Genomic DNA, 21,302 nt, shown 5'->3' with positions numbered 1-21,302 from the left:
AAAAAGTAACATGCCCTTCAAAGTTTTACACAAAACTGATTTTTCAACCTACATTCCTATACCCTGCCAGTCTAATATAATCAAGAGAGAGACCTCCACAGAAAGTTTATTGGAGGGAATCCCCCCACATTCAAAGAAAGAAAGTAAAACAAGAAAAAGACACAAGAGCCAAGAAACAGGATTAAACAAGGGAGAGAAACAATGAGAACTGAGACAACTGATGAAAAGAAAAGTAATTAAAAAGAGTAACATAGATATCATAAAAAGCACAAACCATACAAAAACACAAGAGACACAAGGTGAATGTCCCACTAATTCCTCACTGATAATGTAACGAATAACACTTTAGTAACTGTTTTTAAAAATGTTTCCTATACATCACTGCTTTACAAATTGGGATAATATAATTTTCTAACCTTTTTTTTTAAACAACGTATCTTGGTTATCCTTTCAGAGCAATACATACAACAGCACTACCTTTTTGCCTGTTTCAATTTTATTTGAAAAAATACTAAAATACACAAAAAGTAAAAGTCACACATTTTCCCACCTTTTAAAAATTTTGCATACAATAAATAAGTGAAAGCCCACACCTCTGCTTTATCTAATTCCACTCCATCCCCAACTAACCCCTACAATTTGGTTCCTAATGCCTTTTATACATAGGCATGCTTTCTCTTTGTAGGTCTCAAATGTTTTATGGCTCTGGGATGTTCAACGCAAACTTATTTTTTGGCATCTCCAAACCTAAAATATCTTATAAAACCCCTCATCCAGTCCAAGATGAATTCCCAGCATTCTTCCTCTCCCTTAAATTAGCAGGGTCTTCCCTTCTTAATCACACACTTCCTTCAAAGTTTTAGTTTGGCAACCAACTCCGCTGAAACTGACTATAGAAATGGTGCATAAATAATCCTCACTTTATAATCTATACTAACTGGAAAAGAGTAATAATGTTGCTTTCCAAAACCATTCATATATTTAGACTTCAAAATTGTTGTACAATAGTTAGGCACTGTTATTTTACTTATGCTCCTGTTCCCTAAGGCCAAACTAGTTAGAAGGTGGATAAATATGCGTGTTCAAACACTGACTACTGCTCTATTCCACGTAAGCAAATATAATATGAAAAATTAATTATGTTTATCTTCTGTATTAGACGATAGACAGCAAGAACCACATTTGTTTTTTCAGTACTGTAAACCAGACAACAGCACACTGACTACCACAGAGCAGGCACTCCCGTAATTATCTGCTTTTGATTATTTTGCACTTTTGTTAAAGGATATGCTTATTTCAAAGTTGAAGAGTTTTTCAGACATATATCTTTGATCAGAGTGAAATATGCCTGTATAATAAAACAAATTCAATTAAGGAAATATGATTCCCAAGTCTCACTGCTTCATTCAAATCCTGTAAAGGAAAACAGCATTATGTTGACCAAATTGCACTTGTGAAAATTTTAAAAAGGAAATGCTTAGATCTTATATTTTAGAAGGTGCTTAGCAGATTACAACGATATACTAGTCCTGAATTTTGTTTGGTGATAAGTATTTTTGATAGTATAGCCTATTTTGATCGTCAGCTGACATTCTAGACTGAGAGGGAGTTTCCCCCTTAAAATTTTAAGCTGGGAAGTGAATGGACTGGATGAGCTCTAAAGTTTTTACTCCATATATGAGATGCTATGATTTTATGAAAACATGGCCACATTTCCCACAGGGACTCAAATTTAATGTGTTACAAATTCAAGTCACTTTGGATATGTGCACATTTCAATAAAACAAAATGTAATTTAAATACCAAACAATAAACCAAGTTAAAGCCAATAGCCAAATAAATAAAAAATATTTTACATAGAATGATCTCTTGGTTGCAACAGGTCAAATCCATTATATTCACTATAAACCTCCAAAGGGCTACCATATTGCTTCAATATAACAGAAATTCACTGCAATCTACAGTTCCATTCTACAAAGCTCATCCTGGGCAATCTGAATCTAAAATTATGCTAAACAAATGCTCTGTAAACATCTAGGAAACCATTTTTCTTTCAATGGGCTGAACAGCGACAAAATAGAAAATAGAGAAAAGCTGCTCGACATGAAATACCTTTTTGAAACAATCTTCAGGATAGAAAGGATACAGGAAATTGACATACTAGGCACCTATCTTCTATCAAAAGCTATGCTAAAGGCAGCATTATACCGTCCTATTTGATCCTTACAACCACCTAAGAGGTAGCTTTCTATTACCCCCAATTTTATAGACAAGAATATAGATCCAAGGCAAGTTTAAGGTCACAGAGTGATAGAATGAAGATTTAAAGTGAAATTTCTTAACTTCAAATCTATGTATATATGTTCTTCATTTCATATGGCAACAATACATGAGGTTGATCCAAATGTGATGTTTTTTCCCACATTTACTGTTAGAACATTATGGGATAATTTGCTCTAGATTTAACATTTTTGTTTAACCAAGCCCTTCAAAGACTAAAATCAAGATTTCAATATGAAGGAAAAAGCCAAATAAAGAGAGTGAGCATAAGAACTAATATAAACAAATAATTTCAGTCCAAATTAGTACAGTAGTTTCCATTGGGATGGGTAATTACCCTAGCAGAGTAAATAATAACCCATCAGAGGGCAGGAATATAATATTAATACTTGTATTTAACTAAGTTTTTAAAAAATCTTATCCATTTTATGTATGTCTGTATTTGCATTGTAACTTATACAATATATCAGCATGGCATAAATAAAATTTACAGATACTCATTTATTTTGATAAGGATGCACAAGACAAATGTTTGGAGATGACGTAGAAAATAATCTTTAGTAAACATTTCTCAATAGAATTATATAATTTTAGAGTAGAATCAAACCCTAAAATGTCATCTCATTTAAGCAGCAATTTGAGACCCCCAAATAACAAACTGATTTGGTCCAAGGTCACACATCCATTCAGTAACACTCTATTTGAAAACATACAAAGGTCAAAATATAAGAAAAAGTTAGCTTTCCAGTTATTCAGCTATGACTTAGTCTTTCCAGAGTCTAGTAGCGTTAATATACAAAAGATCAATAAATGTTTGATCGATAAATGAATACACTGACAAATCTCTCATGGTCACAAGCAATCACTAAATCATATCATACATTCCAATGGCTTCAGATTAGGCTTCGACTCTATGTTATAACTCTTTAGGATATATGTTCTGCTTCTTGAGAACCTCAAAGCAGCATGGAATCTCAAGATCACATCGTCATACTTGATCAGACAAAATCTAGTTTGTTTGTTTTTTTTTTTTTGTCTTTTTCGTGACCGGCATTCAGCCAGTGAGTGCACCGGCCATTCCTACATAGGATCCGAACCTGAACCCGAACCCGAACCTGCGGTGGGAGCGTCACCGCGCTCCCAGCGCCGCACTCTCCCGAGTGCGCCATGGGCTCGGCCCGACAAAATCTAGTTTTAATGACTTTTAATTAACAAAGTTTCAAAATAGTCATGTATAAAAAAGCAAAAACATCACAAGAAAAAAATTTAAATGTTTCATACATATAAAAAACAGTGCTGGCTGGTTAGCTCAGTTGGTGAGAGCATGATGCTGATAAGACCGAGGTCCGGCGTTCAATCCCTGTACTGGCCAGCTAGGCCTGCAATTCTCAATTTAGGCTATCCATTTTACCATATCCGGTAATAATTCTTATAATTGGTGTCCACATTAAGAAGACATTATTGTGCTGACTAATGTGACACTCTCAGGTTATTGCCTTTGGAGTAAAAATACTTACTATGAGATCAAATGTCAGCACTATAAGCTACTAGATCCCCCCCCCCCAAAAAAAGACAAGAACAGCACTCAAAACAACAAGGCAACAGAGAAATCAGACTTAGCACAAAAGTGGAGAGAAACAGACAAATATATTAGTAATTCCCAGGCTAGCCATGTTGCAGAAATTATAGATAAACCCAGAGAAATAAACCTTGAACTCAAGATAAGTTTGAAACAAAAACAATTCATTCACAACTTCCCCCAAATTATAATACACTGAAATACTTTTCATGTGGAACAATAAGTATAATTTAAAACCCACAAGAACTTTGGAGGGGAAATCTTTTCATAAAAAAGCTCACAGTCATGTGTTACACTGAAACGAAAAACTCAAAACTCAGTAGTGTGCAGAAAGACAAAGCAATCAACTCTTCACTTACGTGTTTTGATTTACTGTAGTGAAAAAAAGCATGTGACTTCTGGGCTGATACAGGCTTTAGAACATGGTAAAATGTTTTGGACCTAGTAAGTTTGGCAAATGCTGCACAATACTTAATGTCTCTCTAGGAGATTCACAATGCATTTTAACATATAAAAGACACATTAAAAAATGTTTATCCCAACATTATCCCAAATTATATCAACACAGAACCTTTACTTCAAGAAGCACTTACTAATACATACAGTATATTATGGAACAAAATACAGTTTAGGAAATGCTGATATAGGGGAAAAGAGCATGGGCTCTGGAGTCTAAAGACATTGCACCACTTTACTAGCTGTGTGACTTTGCGAAAGTTACTTAATTTCCCTGGGCCTCAGTTTTCTATCTGTAAAATTAAAATAACACCATCCACCTGAGTGCTTGGCACATAGAAGATGGTCAATAAATTATATAGCCCTTCTAATTTTTCATATAATGGTTTATATGTTGGCTTTGTGCCAGCAATGAAAGTTTTATTATATAAAATTTTATTTCTGTTAAAAGTTATATTAAATTACTTATTTCTATAAAATTTATTGTACAAATTTTTATTTACTTAAGTTTTATTATTATAATAAAATGAAAATGAGAGTCTACTCTTAGGTCATCAAGATACAAAGAACAACAAGACTTGCTCCCTGCTGGGAGGCAGCATAAATTAATTGACAAAAAATGTCCTTATTTCTTGATAAAGACAGGTAAGACTTGCTTGTTAGCCTCAAAAAGTCAAGTGGGGGGATTAGGGCAGGGAGGAGATAAAGATCAACAAGTTTATTGAGTACCCATTAAGTGCCAGGAGCTTTTCTAGGCACTGGTAAACAAAACAGTCAACACCTTCATGGCACTACATTCCAGTGGGAAGACAGCCAGGTATGTCAGATAGTAGTAGTCAGTTATGTGAAGAAAAAATTAAGCAGTTAGGAAGTGGAATGTAAAGGGGAAGTGCTGTTTTAGATAAGATAGTCAGGGCCTCTGGGAGAGGTGACAGGTGTCTGGACCTGAATGAAAACAAAACACATTAGTTTACCAATGTCTTCACAGTTTTGCAGTGAGTAGCACTTTCTATTTAGATTTTTATTTAACAGTGTTCAGGAGGGCATGAAACACAGGAAGAAAGAGAAACCACTAGGGGCCACAGTACACAGCAAGAAACAGGATGGTACCACAGTAAATGACAGCACCAAGAGTTTTTATTGCTTCACAGGTCACATTTATTCTATGTTTTGGTCATATGCACCATAAAGCTAGCTTTTGCTATGATAACTACTTATCATGTAGTTCTACTCAGACAACTCCCAAAAGAAGGCAGCACAAGAAGAGAAGCTAATGAATTAAAAATTCTTTAAAATATATGAAAGAGGTTAAGCTAGAGAGTCTTCACGGTCACCAACTTCAGGGAGTTAGGGAGACTGATCTTCCTCATCTCAACACCTGCAAACTTGTCCTATTAAGTGGCTAACTCTTCCCCAATGCTATAATGCCTCCCATTTTCTCTCTCCATCAACACTATCCCTCATTGCACTATGTAAATGTGTACATTATTATATAAATGTAGGCTTACGATGATAAGTAATACCTTCAAGAAATGACCACAATCTCCTATCTTGTTCCATTTCAGCATTTATGGTAATTATTTTTCCACATTAGATTTTACATTAGGTGTTCCTTTTGAAGTACTCATCTCTTGAGTGTATCATGAATTACCTACAATATCATTCATTCAAGAAATTAGTTTTGTGTGCCAGGCATTGTATTAATTTGCTAGGTACAAAGTATACAAAAAAGAATAAACAAGATCCCTGCTCTTGTTAGCTTACTAGTCAATACAAGAGACAAACATGGGAACAAATATTTAAGTAGCATGTTTATGAACAGGATGCTGAGAATATACTGGTCAAAGAATCACCTAATTCTGTCTGCTGAAATAAGAAAAAGCTTCTGAAAGTCCTAATATTTGATCCAGGTCTTGAAGGATGAATAGGCAGATGGGGAAGGGAGGATCCTGGGGTTAATCAGGCAGAGAGATGGACACTGTGGTGAAGGCAGACCAAAAATAAAAAATTTTTTTAAAAAATGAGGCAGAAAAGGTAGGAGTTGGGAGTTCTGATTCTAAAAGGTTTTGTATGCCAGGCTAATAAATCTGAACTTTATCTTGCCTTTGGGAAAAGAAACCATTGAAGTATTTTAGAGAATAAAGTGATTAAAAAGACTATATTCACAATTTAGAAAGAATACAAAGATGGAATGTAGATAAAGACAGTCAGAAGGTAAGAGAGATTAGTGAAAAGGTCACTGCAACAGAAGAAAGCCTAAACTAAGACAGTGACAGCAAGAAAAATAAGAGTTAAAACTATATGCATGTACAGCATAAAAAAAAAAAAAAAGAGGAAATCTACCTGGTGAAATCGGAAAAGCTTCACAGAGATGACATTTGCACTGGGCTCTAAAGAAAGAAAATTTGCCATGCAGAAAATGATAGAACAGGGCCGGCCCGTGGCTCACTCGGTAGAGTGCGGTGCTGATAACACCAAGGCCCCGGGTTCGGATCCTATATACGGATGGCCGGTTCGCTCACTGGCTGAGCGTGGTGCTGACAACACCAAGTCAAGGGTTAAGATCCCCTTACCGGTCATCTTTAAAAAAAAAAAAGAAAATGATAGAACAGCACAATGAAAGAGAAAGACAAGAATGCTTGATGACCAGAGAGCTTGTTAAAGTAGCAATTCTCTGCCTTTTAGAGATCAATCAGTTGGTAAATATTTACTGAAAGCCTAATATGTGTCTTGGACCTCAAAGAATCAAATGAAAATAAAATCACCTTCCCCAAAATAATGCACTTGGAAACTCACAGGCAAAATTTTAATCACAGGAATAACTGAGATCACACTTTTGTGCAAGGACTCCAGGTAAAGAACCACTAAATACCAGTAAGAGTAGGATTAGGGTGATGTGATTGACTAGGTAAGAGCTAAGAAGCAGTGGGGCCAAGATTGTGAAGATTTTTTTTATTTCAAACCTAAGAAAACTGGATAACTAAAACAATTCCAGAGGCATTGTTTGTAATAGATTGTCTTATTCAGTCCTCACAACAATACATTTACATACAGAACAATAAGTGGTACTATTATTCTACTTGCAAATGAATAAATTAAGATTTAAAGAAAACAGCATACCCAAGGTCATGCAGCTAGTTTAAATGGTAAAGCCAGTATGGCCCATCTGACTCAGAGCCCCTGTACTCAATCACTAATCCAGGAAAAATCTGAAATATATGCACTACTTATTTTAACCATGAAAAATCCACAAAGTCACTCTTAGTTACTAGACCCTAAAAGTGTCTCAGATAAAATCACTTTGCCTGGTATTCTCAAAGCATAATCATTCACCCAGTAATTTTAAGTTTGTTAATGAAATGTATTTAAAAAGTCTTCAAAACTTTTGTTACAAATAGAGCTGCCAGTTGTAAAACTTTAGAAATCTCGGTTCCCAAAATAAAGCAAAAACTTGAGAAGACATCATCAATTTTTCAGCAAAACAAAAAAAGACTGTTTTCTGAAGTTAATCTTATCCACACTGTCTGGCAGACAATGTTTTCAGAAAAGGAACTGAAGGAAAGAAAAAAAAAAAAAAAAAAAAAAAAGTCCCTACATCCCACAGTCACTGAATACAAATTTTCACTGAATATACAATTTGATCTAAGTATCATTTTCTTAGTAACTATTACTTCTGGAGTTTCATTTTATCATCTTCAAAACTCATGAAAATTGAAAACATGCCCAGAATGAAACAAGCTTCTCTGTTCACTCATACGTTAGTTTATTTCTTGATTTGATGCAATTCCGACCATTTCTTTTAAGGGCTGCAAGAGATGGAGAGAACACAGTCCCAGTATGTTGCAGAAGGGATCTACTTGGTACAATCTAAGTTTCTAGGACATTTCTAACTAAACACCTGATGAAAATACATTTGTGATAGTTAAGCATTCTATGAGTACAGGTCAGGGATTTATGATAATGCAATAAATGCTTACTACCTTTCTTTACATATTATGTGCTTCTCTCCTACAGCACAGAAATCCTATCTTAACTAGGTTCCTACCTTCAGCACTTAGTCACACAGTATTCCTTAAGTGGATGAATAAATCTCATTCTGCCTTTCAAATGTGAACCCAAGAGCTATTCAAATTGATGGCGAAAATTTTCCTGATTTGCCATAAACTTTTTAATTTTTTTTCTGTATCTGGCAATCAAGAACATAGTTGATTTTATCCAGGCTACTGGAAAAAAATGTGACAAAAATATTATGAAAAATGTTGTGAAGAGCTGTTCATAAATTTTCTACTCTACTGTTTGTATAAACCATTATAAGGAGAAAAAGGTCAGAAAACAAGACACAATTTCACAGTCATGGTATGCCCAAGGTTATTAGCTAAGAAGTGGTAGTCACAATTAGGACCCAACTAACTCCCAATCAAATGTGCTTTCCATTCCAACATACAGAAACACCTGTTTTTATTTATTATTCCAAAAAACATTTTTGGAAAAATTTCAGGAAAAACAAAACAAAACAAAAACTTCATAGAAAAGACAAATTACAAAAGAACTTTCTTTCAAAAATTCTTCTGGGCCCTCACATCTCTAGGTATCACCAATACTCAAGACATTAGAACATTCCGTTAAAAGGAAACTGGAACTGCACACACTACACATAAAGCGGAACACATACACAGGTACTTCAAAAAGTTCGTGGAAAAATGGAATTAAGAGATAGTAAGAATCTTTCCATGAACTTTTTGAACACCCCTCATATACATGGCATCCTCTGACAAGCTTCAATCCGACAGGCTACATTCATTCTTATCTTTCAAGGGAGACAACTTACCCAAAACCCACGGTTGTTTTCCTGCCCTCTGCCTTGTCCATTAACTCCCCCTTTTCTCATAGCATTCTGTGTCCCTTCTCATCTCTACTTTTGGCATTGGATTGCTCTTCCCTCCCAGACCTTCAAACGACTCATTTTCATCCTTTCAGCCATAGGGCCTACCCTATCTAAAATGGCCTCTTCCAGTTACTTCTTTCTGAGCACATATTACAATCTACAATTATCCTTTCATTTTTTACTCCTTAACTGTCTTTCCCACTAGGATGTACCATAAAGGCTCTCTCCTCACCACTGTCTCTACAACACCACCTTTTCCATCATTACCAAAACTGCACTGGAAATACTGTCACTTCTACCACCTCCCATCAACTGTAAACTCATCAAGGGTAAGTGCTGTGTCTTATTAATGTTTTCTTAGCATTGGCACCATCCTATGGGGTCAGTAAAAGTTAATAAATGAGTGTATTAAATAACAACAATCATTACTAGCAAGGAAGCAGAGAACAATTACACTTTAACATGTAATAGTGCAGGGAAATGCTGCAGATCGTACCACAAAAACTGGAGTGATACAATGTACAGAAAATATTAGCAAGAACAGAATTCCACTCAAAGAAATGAGGTGCTCTGGCTCAGGAGAGAAGAAGAAAAGCAATCAAGCAAGTCAATTCTTGATTCTGCTTCGGATCAAGAGAGCAAACTGCTTCCCAAAATTATAACTCTGGAACACCGCGATTTACTCAGCACGCTCGACTACTCACTAAGTGTCCAAGTGCCAACATACTACGATTATTTTGCATTCTCTAAGGTACACCACGTGAGGAGCACAGGGTGGTTCCAAACTTGATAACAAACGTTAAGAAATAGAAATAATAATGGCAAATATTTACATTTGTAAAAGACTTGAAAACATTGAGAAAAATCTCGGAGTTACCATGGAAACTAAACACATCCATAAATAAACATGTGTTAGGTTAGGACCACTATGGTACAGAAAGGATGATACGACTGCCAGAAGAGGACACATTGTACATCTCTCTCCCTATTCTCTTCTACTCAAAGACCCTAATCGCTACTACAAAGCTCACCAGCTTCATTCCTGGTAGCGCAATCTCCAAAGTAATATAGAAAAGGCAAAAGAACGGCTTAAACGTCAAAAAAAAAAAAAAAAGGCAAAAACAAAACAACTGGCTCCGCGATCCCTAATCAGAAAGCCTTGGATGCCTTTCAAAGCCAACTGTCATACCTTTTAGGGGCCCAGAAGACTTTGACTCCAAACATAAATCTCTGAACCCAACACACCTCTCCGGCTTATTCAGAAAAACCCAGGATTTCCAGTTAGGATATCTGCACTCTACTCAAAAAAAGGATCTCCCGGCAGGAACGAGCAATCAGTCCCTCAGGGGGCAGTGGCGCTTCAACCACCCGGGCCGGGACACAGGCAACGGGGACAGGGCACGACCCTTCCAGGGAGCCGCCGGCGCCCTTCAGCCTCTCTGTCTAGCCCAGTGCAACCCGCCCCGGCGGTGGCTAAAGTCGGGCAGTGGCGGAGGGGGGCCAGCGGTGGAGCTTCCGAGCTGGGCCTTCCCAGCCCGGGGGCGCGGCGAGACACAGAGGTGGCGCCTTTCAGTCCGGCCCCGGCTGCTGCAACAGATCCGGGGCCTCTTCCCCTGGCCTCCCCGCCCCGCAGCCCTCAGCCAGCCAGCAAGCCCCTCACCTGGCAGAAGCTCCGGCAATAGTTCAAAGATGAGACCTCCGACACCTCCTGCTCCCTCAGCTCTGTCTCCAGCTGCCACAGACAAGGTCGCAGTCCCAGGGCTCCCGGCGCAGGAGATACGGGGCGATGGCCCCGAGCCATGGAATCAGTCTCGGCTCGGTCTCCGGCTCCGGCCACTGCCGGAGCCTCAGCCCCGGCCCCGGCAGCAGCGGCGGCGTCTCCCTTTCCGTCCGCCATCTTCCCACGGCCCAGCAGCGCGTAGGCAACCAAGCCACGTGACTGAGCCTTGGCCCCGCCCCCAGGCGCCCGCGCCTGATGACACACTTTCTGGCGACGCCGGCGCCCGCCTGATTTCATCATTAGGACTCCGAGTGCCACTCCTCTTGACGGCCTCCGCAACGGCCGCCCTAGCAACAGCCGCCCTAGCAACAGCCTAGTAACAACTGTCCAAAGGCTCGTACTCACCTGTTTTTCGAGACCCTCTAGATTCATGGCGTCCCGGAGCCGGAAATGCAGACAGATAATCTAGACATGAGGGGGATGACATTTGAGCTGCGATCTGAAGAACGAGAGGAAGGTTATCCCTGAGAGGAGCCTAGAGAAAAGCATTCCCAGTGGAAGGAAAATAAGAAGCAAAGCCGTGAGGCCGAAATGAAGACTAACTACAAGGGAACTTGGTTTATGACAGAGATGGCATTACCAGTCAGTGGGGGAAAAGATCAACTTTTCAATAAATGACGTTGAGACCTTTTTTCCAAAAGAGAAAAAAATAAAATTAGATTTCTACTTCAAACCATATTCGAAAATAAAGCCCAGATGGATTAAAGACCTCCAGACATTTTTCGGAAAATATAAAATAGCTTTATGATATCAAAGTAGGGAAGAATTTCTTAAATAAGACCCAGAAAGCACAAACCATAGGGAAAAATATTGTTAGATATGACTGCATTAAAATATGTTACTTCTGTAATAGCAGATGTTAAAAAAGATGGCACACAAAGACAAGCCAAAGACTAAATGATATTCACCACACATATAACCATTGTTTGGATTAGTATCCGAAACAGTTCCCAAAATCAAAAGGAGAAAAGCAAACAGTCCAATAGAAAAGTAGATAAAGGATATAAAGAGGCAGTTCACCAAATAAATAAATAAATAAAAAACTGAATGGCCAATAAACCCAGGAAAGGATACTTAACTATTACAAAGTACAGGTAAAACAGCAATGAGATATAATTTTATATCCATCAGATTGGCAGAAATTTTAAATTAGTATGATGTATTAGGATTTAGGAAAATGGAACTTACATACTGCTGGTGGAAATATAAATTGGTATATCACTTAGGAGAAGAATTTGTAATACTTAAAATTGGAAATGCACATGTCCTGTAATTCCTAATAATAAGAGTAATAATAGTTGTAGTCAATATTCACTGGGATTTAATATGTGCCAAGCACTTTTCTAAGTCCTTAACGTATATTAACTCATTTAATTCTACTAACAATATCATACAAAGTTACTGTTATTACCTTCATTTTACAATTTAGGAAACTAGGGCACAGAGAAGCTAAGTCACTTGCCAAAAGTGACACAACTAATGAGTGATGGTGCCTGGAATTCAATCCCAGGTAGTCTGCCTCCAGAATCTGACCTCTTAACTATTATGTTGTTCATATTCATTGCAGCACTATTTTTAGTTAAAAACAATTAGAAACGATCTAAATGTTCAACAGTAAGAGATGGATAAACAAATTATGGTATATTCACACATTGCAATATTATATAGCCAGTAAGAGAAGGAATTAAAATTTCATATGTCAACATAATAGACATAAAGCATAATAAAAAGCAAGTTGCAAGGGATATAGGATGTACTATTCCATAGTATAAACTTTTAAAACTTAGAAAACAAATGCTCAAGTAATAAAATTATTAAAACAAGGGACAGCATAGGAATGACATATATCACCTTTAGAAGAGGTTCCCTTGAGGAAAGAGTAAGGGAGGGAGGTGTAAGGAGCATTTGCTGTATCCGTAATGTTTTATTTATTTTTTTAATCTGAAGCAAACATTCATTCAATCAATTATACCAGATGCTTTAAGCATCTATTATGTGCTGAGAACTTTCCCAGATAATAGAAATTTAGCGGAGAATGTGTAGTTTACATTTTAATGGTCAAATGTAGCTAGGTATTAATGTATTAGATATGGGTGGTAGGCACATGGTTGTTGGTAATAATATTCTATATTCTTTTTTGTTTCTTTTCAGTACAAATAATCAGGTTTAAACCAGAATGTCTGGAGTATGGTGTAGGAGAGGGAAAGAGGTGGGCATGAGATTGAAGAAGATGAAAAGGTCATATCATATAGAATAGCTCAAGGTAATAGCTCAAGGTAAGCAGTGGGATTTAAAGTGTACCAAGTAACCACTAGAAAACTATAAGTGAAGGTGTAATATCACCTGATTTACACTCTTGTTGTTGACCATGGTTTGAATGTTCCCCCAAGCTCATGTTGGAACTTAACCCCCAATTTGGTGGTGGAAGGTGAGTCCTTTAAGAGGTCATTGGCTCGTGAGGACTTTACCCTAATGAATGGATTGATCTATTAATGGAGTTAATGGGTTGTCATGGGAATGGTTCTGATGGCTTTATAAGGAGAGTGAGTGAGAAGGTAAGATCTCTAGCTCTTGCCATTCTTGCCATTTGATATCCTGCATTGCTGTGAGACCCTGTAGAGAGTCCCTGCCCAGAAGAGGGCCCTTACCAGATAAGCCCCTGAACCACAGTCTTCCCAGCCTCCAAAACTGTAAGAAATGAATTTCATTTCTTTATAAATTACCCAGTTTCAGGTATTCTGTTATAAATAACAGAAATGAACTAAGATACTGCTATATGCAGAATAGGTAGTAGGAGGCAAGAATGAAAGCAGGGGAGCTATTGCAGTAGTCTAGATGACTAAAGTGAAGAGGTTAAAGATGTACTTTGGAAGTAGAACCAACAGGGTGATGTGTTGTTTCTGAGGAGTGAGAAAAATGGAAAAATTTGGAATGGCTTTTGGTTTGAATGGTTGGCAATGATACTTATGGAGAAAATGAAGACTTAGGAAAGAAAGATTGAGGAGAGAGTAGGGGAGAACCAAGAGTTCTGTTTGGGACAGGTTAAGTTTGATTTTCCTTTGAGACGTCCAAATGGAAATGCCAGATAGGCACTTGGGTATATGATTTTGGAGCTTCAGACAGGGCAGGACTGAAGCTGTAGAGCCATCAGTTGTTACATTCCCATTATTATACCAAAAAAAGAAAAAGAAAAAAAAAAAAACTCCCTTGACTCGATCACATTCTCCTCTAGCTTCCATCCCACTTCTTTGCTTCCTTTTACTAAAGAAACAAACAAACATACAAATGTATCTACAGAGCACCATATCATCTGTTTCCACATACTTTCCTCTCACTCTCTCTTGAACCCTATTCAATCAGGCTCTCATCTCCACCACTCACTGAAACTACTCATTTTAACGTCACCAATGACTTCCACTTTTGCTGTGTCCCATGGTAAGTTCTCAATCATTGTTTACTCAGTCTCTTAGCAGTATTTGCACTGTTGATCATTCCCCAGAATTTAATTCCACTTGGTTTCCAAGTCTCCACACTCTCCTGGTATTTTTTTCTTGATTTCTTTTCTTATTCTCCCTTCTCTTTCTCATTTCTAAGTGCCCTCTAAAGTGTGGGACCCAGGGCAGGGCCTCTCTTGCCTGGGATAAGAGTGGTATTAATGGTCATAAGTATATAAATGGTATATAAATCATATTAGGACTGAGTGAGTGTAGCAGCGGGTGTAGATAGAAAAGAGGTTGAAGGGTAGTACCAATCCAAGAGTGTGGAATGTCTTCCCATCTTTTGTGTCCTCTTTAATTTCTTTCAGCAGTGATCTATAGTTCTCATTGTAGAGGTTTTTCACCTCCTAGGTTAAATTTATTCCTGGTTTTTTTGTTTGTTTTTTTGGTGACTATTGTAAATGGGCTTGCTCTCTTGATTCTTTTTCTATTGGTTCGTTATTGGAGCGTAAAAATGCTACTGATTTTGTATCCTGCAACTCTACTGAAATCATTTATCAACTCTAAGAGTTTTTTGGTAGTCTTTAGGGTTTTCTATAAATAGGATCATGTCATCTGCAAAGAACGACAATTTTCCCTTAATAACAGGAACAAGACAAGGATACTCACTCTCACCACTCCTATTTAACATAGTATTAGAAATACTATCCAGAGCAATCAGGCAAGAGGAAGAAATAAAGGGCATCAATTTATGGACTTGCATATGTTGAACCATTCTTGCATCCCTGGGCAAAGGAGCTGAATAAGCATTTTCCAAAGGAAGATATAAAAATGGCCAGCAGATCCATGAAAAATGCTCAACATCACTGAGCATCAGGGAAACACAAATTAAAACCACATTGAGATAGCATCTCACCCCAGTTAGACTGACCATTATCAAAAAGACAGAGTATAACAAATAACAGATGCTGGCAAGGATGTAGAGAAAGGGGAATCCTCCTACACTGTTGGTGGGACTGTAAATTAATGCAGCTATTATGGAAAACAGTATGGAGTTTCCTCCAGCAATCCCAGTGTTCCGTGTATTCCCAGAGGAATAGAAATCATCATGTCAAAGGGATACCTGCACTCCCAATGTTTATTGCACCTCTATTTACAATAGCTAAGAGTTGCAACCAACCTAAATGTACAATAGATGACTGGATCAAGAAAATGTGACATAGGGGCCGGCCCGTGGCTCACTCGGGAGAGTGCGGTGCTGATAACACCAAGGCCCCGGGTTCGGATCCCATATACGGATGGTCGGTTCGCTCACTGGCTGAGCGTGGTGCTGACAACACCAAGTCAAGGGTTAAGATCCCCTTACCGGTCATCTTTAAAAAAAAAAAATAATAAAAAAAAAATAAAAAAGAAAATGTGACATATATACACAATGGAATGCTTCTATACCATAAAAGGAATGAAATACTGCCATACATGGCAACATGGATGAACTTAAAGAAAATTATGTTAAGTGAAATAAGCCAGGCACAGAAAAACACCACATATCATCACTCAGATGTGGGAGCTGAAAAAAAAATAAACAAAAAAAATAAAGAAAGATACAACAATCATAATAATTCGTTGAACTTTCAAAAGGAGAGAATGGATCTGAGGCCACCAGAGGTGGGAAGCTGGGGCAGTTAGCGAGAAATTGGTAAAGGGCCACAAAAAATGATTATACTGTGTAATGATAAATATAGTAATAACAACTTTTAAATAAAATTTAAAAAATAATTTGGGAGTAAGAATAGATGCCAATTCTAGCACACATTACATGTTTTTTATGAGCAATGAAGCAGATGTTGGATGTACATGATGTATGAAAGCAAGTTGCAAATAAATGTATAAACTATAACAGAATTTTTGTATAAATAAATATTTAAAAAGCTTTCAATGTATATTTGTTTGTATATGTAGATGAGCAAGAGAAAGATGTAAAGGGCTACATATACAACTATTTATTTGGTTACTTCAGAATAGCTAAGAAAGGCGAGATAGAGACAGTGGGGAAAAAAAGTACATAGGCACCCCATAGTTCAAGATGCAGCACTCAGCATGAAATACAACCATAGATATTTGCTTTCATAACTACCACTATTCAGGCTTTATGGAACCTTTTCATCACATCTCTTGCTCTGTGTCCTCAAAACTGAAAGGCATTTAAAGCAGGGACTTGAACAAATACTTATACATCCATGTTCACAGTACTGTTATTCATAATACCTAAAGGTGGAAACAACCCAAATGTCTGTCAATGAATGAATGGATAAGCAAAATGTGATGTATACATACAGCAGAATATTACACAGCTTTAAAACAGAAGGAAGTTCTGACACATGCTACAACATTAATGAACCTTGAAGACATTATGCTAAGTGAAATACGCCAGTCACAAAGAGAGAAATATTGTATGATTCCACTTATATGAGGTACCTAGAGTAGTCAAATTCATAGACATGGAGCTGGCTGGTTAGCTCAGCTGGTTAGAGCATGGTGCTTATAATGCCAAGATCAAAGGTTCTATCTCTGTATCAGCCAGCCATCAAAGAAAAGAAAAAAAAAAATCACAGACACAGAAAGTAAAATGAGTAGAATAGTGATTGCCGGGATCTGGGGAGGAGAAAGGCATGGAAGTTAGTTACTCTTTAATGGTTATTGAGTTTTAGCCTAGGAAAATGAAAAAAATTCTGTAGATAGAGGGCAGTGATGGTTGCACAACGATGTGAATCAACTTAATGCCACTGAACTGTATACTTAAAAATAGTTAAAGTAGTAAGCTTTACATTATGCATATTTTACCGCAATTTATTTTTTGGCAGCTGGCTGGTGTGGGGATCCAAACCCTTCACCTTAGTGTTACCAGCACCGTGCTCTCCCAAGTGAGCCAACCAGCCAGCCCTTTGCCACAATTTTTTAAAAATGAAAGGCAACTGCATCCTAATGCCTTAAAGGTTTGGGGTTATGCCACTTGGGACGTGGGACCCAGGGCAAGGCCCCTCTTGCCTGTAGGGCAGTATCAGTCTTCAGAAGACATCATTTAAGAGAAATGGGCACTGCTTTTGAAGTGCCATGCAGAGAGAATTTAAACAGCAGAAGAACTTCGGTGGGAAAAAACACAAATTAACTTGTCATACCCTTCCTCTCAGACTATTCAAATGCAATTTTCTTGCATAGCCAAGTATTGTTTCCTGGTAGTGGCAAATGTTCCTTTTTTTATGGTTCAGAAACAACTGATGAGTTAGCACAGTATTCACAACAGTTTACTATATATGTATAGTAAGGGTAATAGGAATTGGTTAATATTACAAAATCTTCAGCAATACATACAAATATTTGTCTAGATGTAACATGAGTGAAGAGTGAGGCTGAACATTTACATTTTTAATAGACGGACAATGATTGCTAGCACTGGGAATAACTTTATTCATATAAAATATTTAACAAGACTAAATTAACGGTTGTTAAATTTAAATCTCCAGTATTATTTATATAATTTTGATTTAAAATTTTGATGTTTTTATATTTTGTATTTGACCTTTCAATTTTCATAGGTAATTTGAATGTTTTAAGACAAAAATAACTTTTTTGAAAACATGAAAAATAGTTTTTGACATTTTACATTTTTTACTTTTATGAAAATATGTTCAAATTTTGTGCACATTAAATACAACTACATTTTATTTTTAATCCTTTTGAGCTTGTTATTGTCAGTAGACACAAACTATGTGAAAAAAATTTATTGTAACGACATAACTAGTGATTTTGCTAAGGCAAGAAAAATTAATTGTATGGAAAAAATATAAACTAATATATTAATTATGTATATAATTTGTAATTTATCTAAACATCCCTGGCCCAAGTATAAAACACCCAGACATGCACAATAATAATTAAATTCAGTCATCTTTGATATTTTCAAACATTCAGTCATAAAAATCACAGCTTTACAATGTTTTTAAAATTTTATTGTTGTAAAGGTATATTTAACAAGGAGGATGAACTTATTTTATCAAACAGTGTGTTGTTAGCTCAGTTACAACTTCTAAGTATTTAGACAGATCGTATGTGAGCCTCCATTTGTGCTCTTGCTCCCAGACCTTATGATAATAAGAGCGAGCCTGTTTAACTATCACCACTGCCCTGCATCTCTGCCTGCTAACTATCTCCTTTTGGATATCTAATGGAATCTCATTTGAAACATTTCCAATTTGCTGCTCTCCCGGGAAAGACACTTCTATTCATTTAGTTGCTTAAGCAAAAAACTTTGGAGTTGTACTCAACCCCATTCTTTCTCACACTCCATATCCAATCCAAGCTCTTGATTGAAAATATATTCCCAAATCTGATCCCTTCCCACTTCTTCCAGCTCTACCCCCCAGTACCCTTCACTAACACCTCCCATCTAAAATCTTTTTCTTTCTTTCTTTCTTCTTTTTTTTTTTTTTTTTTTTTTTTGGCAGCTGGCTGGTATGGGGTTATCTTGACCTTGGTATTATCAATACAGTGCTCTAATCAACTGAGCTAACCTGCCAGGTTCCATCCAAATTTAAGAAATAACCTTTTTAGTGGACTACCTATTTCATTTCTGGCTCTCCTGAAGTCAGTCATTCACACAATCGCCACATTAATCCTTTTAAAACATAATTCAGATTGCTTTACTCTCCCTGCTCAAAATATTACAATGGTTTCTCATCACTCCGGGAATAAGATGCAAAAATCTTTACCAGAGCCCACAAAGTCCTACCCGCACAAAGCCCCTGATACCTCTCTAAACTCACTCCTCAGGCTGGCTGTTGACCTCCATTGGTTAGAGTGTGGTGCTAGTAACACCAAAGTCCAGGGTTTAATCCTTGTACTGGCCAGCCACCACAAAACTAAATAATTTAAAAAAATAAACTCGCTTGTTCGCAACGGGTTTGCCGCCAGAATACAGGTGTTGTGAAAACCACCGCTAAGTCAAAGCCAAAATGGGAAAGGAAAAGACTCATATTAACATCGTCGTCATTGGACACGTAGATTAGGGCAAGTCCACTACTACTGGCCATCTGATCTACAAATGTGGTGGAATCGACAAAAGAACTATTGAAAAGTTTGAGAAGGAGGCTGCTGAGATGGGAAAGGGCTCCTCCAATATGCCTGGGTCTTGGATAAACTGAAAGCTGAACGTGAGGGTGGTATCACCATTGATATCTCCCTGTGGAAATTTGAGACCAGCAAATATTACGTGACTATTATCGATGCCCCAGGACACAGAGACTTTATCAAAAACATGATTACAGGCACATCACAGGCTGACTGTGCTGTCCTGATTGTTGCTGCTGGTGTTGGTGAGTTTGAAGCTGGTATTTCCAAGCATGGGCAGACCCGTGAGCATGCTCTTCTGGCTTACACACTGGGTGTGAAACAACTGATTGTCCGCGTTAACAAAATGGATTCTACTGAGCCACCCTACAGCCAAAAGAGATATGAGGAAATTGTTAAGGAAGTCAGCACCTACATTAAGAAAATTGGCTACAACCCTGACACAGTAGCATTTGTGCCAATTTCTGGTTGGAATGGTGACAACATGCTGGAGCCAAGCGCTAATATGCCTTGGTTTAAAGGATGGAAAGTCACCCGTAAAGATGGCAATGCCAGTGGAACTACACTGCTTGAAGCTCTGGATTGCATCTTGCCACCAACTCGTCCAACTGACAAACCCTTGCGTCTGCCCCTCCAGGATGTCTACAAAATTGGTGGTATTGGTACTGTCCCTGTGGGCCGAGTAGAGACCGGTGTTCTCAAACCTGGCATGGTGGTCACCTTCGCTCCAGTTAACGTTACAACTGAAGTAAAGTCTGTTGAAATGCACCATGGAGCTTTGAGTGAAGCTCTTCCTGGAGACAGCGTGGGCTTCAATGTTAAGAATGTGTCTGTCAAAGATGTTCGTCGCGGCAATGTTGCTGGTGACAGCAAAAATGACCCACCAATGGAAGCAGCTGGCTTCACTGCTCAGGTGATTATCCTGAATCATCCAGGCCAAATCAGTGCTGGTTATGCCCCTGTACTGGATTGTCACGCAGCTCACATTGCTTGCAAGTTTGCTGAGCTGAAGGAAAAGATCGATCGGCATTCTGGTAAGAAGCTGGAAGATGGCCCTAAATTCTTGAAATCTGGTGATGCTGCCATAGTTGATATGGTTCCTGACAAGCCCATGTGTGTTGAAAGCTTCTCTGACTATCCTCCTCTGGGTCGTTTTGCTGTTCGTGATATGAGACAGACAGTTGCTGTGGGTGTCATCAAAGCAGTGGACAAGAAGGCTGCTGGAGCTGGCAAGGTCACCAAGTCTGCCCAGAAAGCTCAGAAGGCTAAATGAATATTATCCCTAATACCTGCCACCCCAGTCTTAATCAGTGGTGGAAGAACGGTCTCAGAACTGTTTATCACAATTGGCCATTTAAGTTTAATAGTAAAAGACTGGTTAATGATAACAATGCATCGTAAAACCTTCAGAAGGAAAGGAGAATGTTTTGTGGACCATTTTTTTGTGTGTGTGTGTGGCAGTTTTAAGTTATTAGTTTTTAAAAAATCAGTACTTTTTAATGGAAACAACTTGACCAAAAATCTGTCACAGAATTTTGAGACCCATTAAAACAGAGTTTAATGAGAAAAAAAATAAAATTAAAAAAAAATAAAAAATAAAAAATAAATTAAAAAAATAAACTCACTTCTCACCACTTCATCTCACTCACTGGGCTCTAGCCACATTGGCCTTGCCATTCTTAAGACAAACAAGCCCCATGACTTTTGCACCTACTGTTCCCTCTGCCTGGGGAGACCCTTCCTTTTTTTATTTCATTGATG

General features: G+C 37.7%; 1 protein-coding gene and 1 pseudogene across 1 annotated transcript in view; one reads left to right on the top strand and one right to left on the bottom strand.

Annotated features, from left to right (window-relative positions):
- Positions 1-11,098, bottom strand: part of RLF (RLF zinc finger) — a 70,901-nt gene extending 59,803 nt beyond the window's left edge. The window contains exon 1 of the mRNA XM_063106350.1: positions 10,861-11,098. Coding sequence (XP_062962420.1) covers positions 10,861-11,097 — 237 coding nt within the window. The 5' untranslated portion in view covers position 11,098. The remainder of the gene's footprint in view (positions 1-10,860) is intronic.
- An 8,276-nt stretch (positions 11,099-19,374) lies between these two features.
- On the top strand, positions 19,375-20,964 carry LOC134384978 (elongation factor 1-alpha 1-like; annotated as a pseudogene).
- Positions 20,965-21,302: the final 338 nt, after the last annotated feature.

The sequence above is a fragment of the Cynocephalus volans genome, chromosome 8 (genome assembly GCF_027409185.1).
Source record: "Cynocephalus volans isolate mCynVol1 chromosome 8, mCynVol1.pri, whole genome shotgun sequence".
NCBI classification, from domain to species: domain Eukaryota; kingdom Metazoa; phylum Chordata; class Mammalia; order Dermoptera; family Cynocephalidae; genus Cynocephalus; species Cynocephalus volans.
This window is presented reverse-complemented; position numbering and strand designations above follow the sequence as displayed.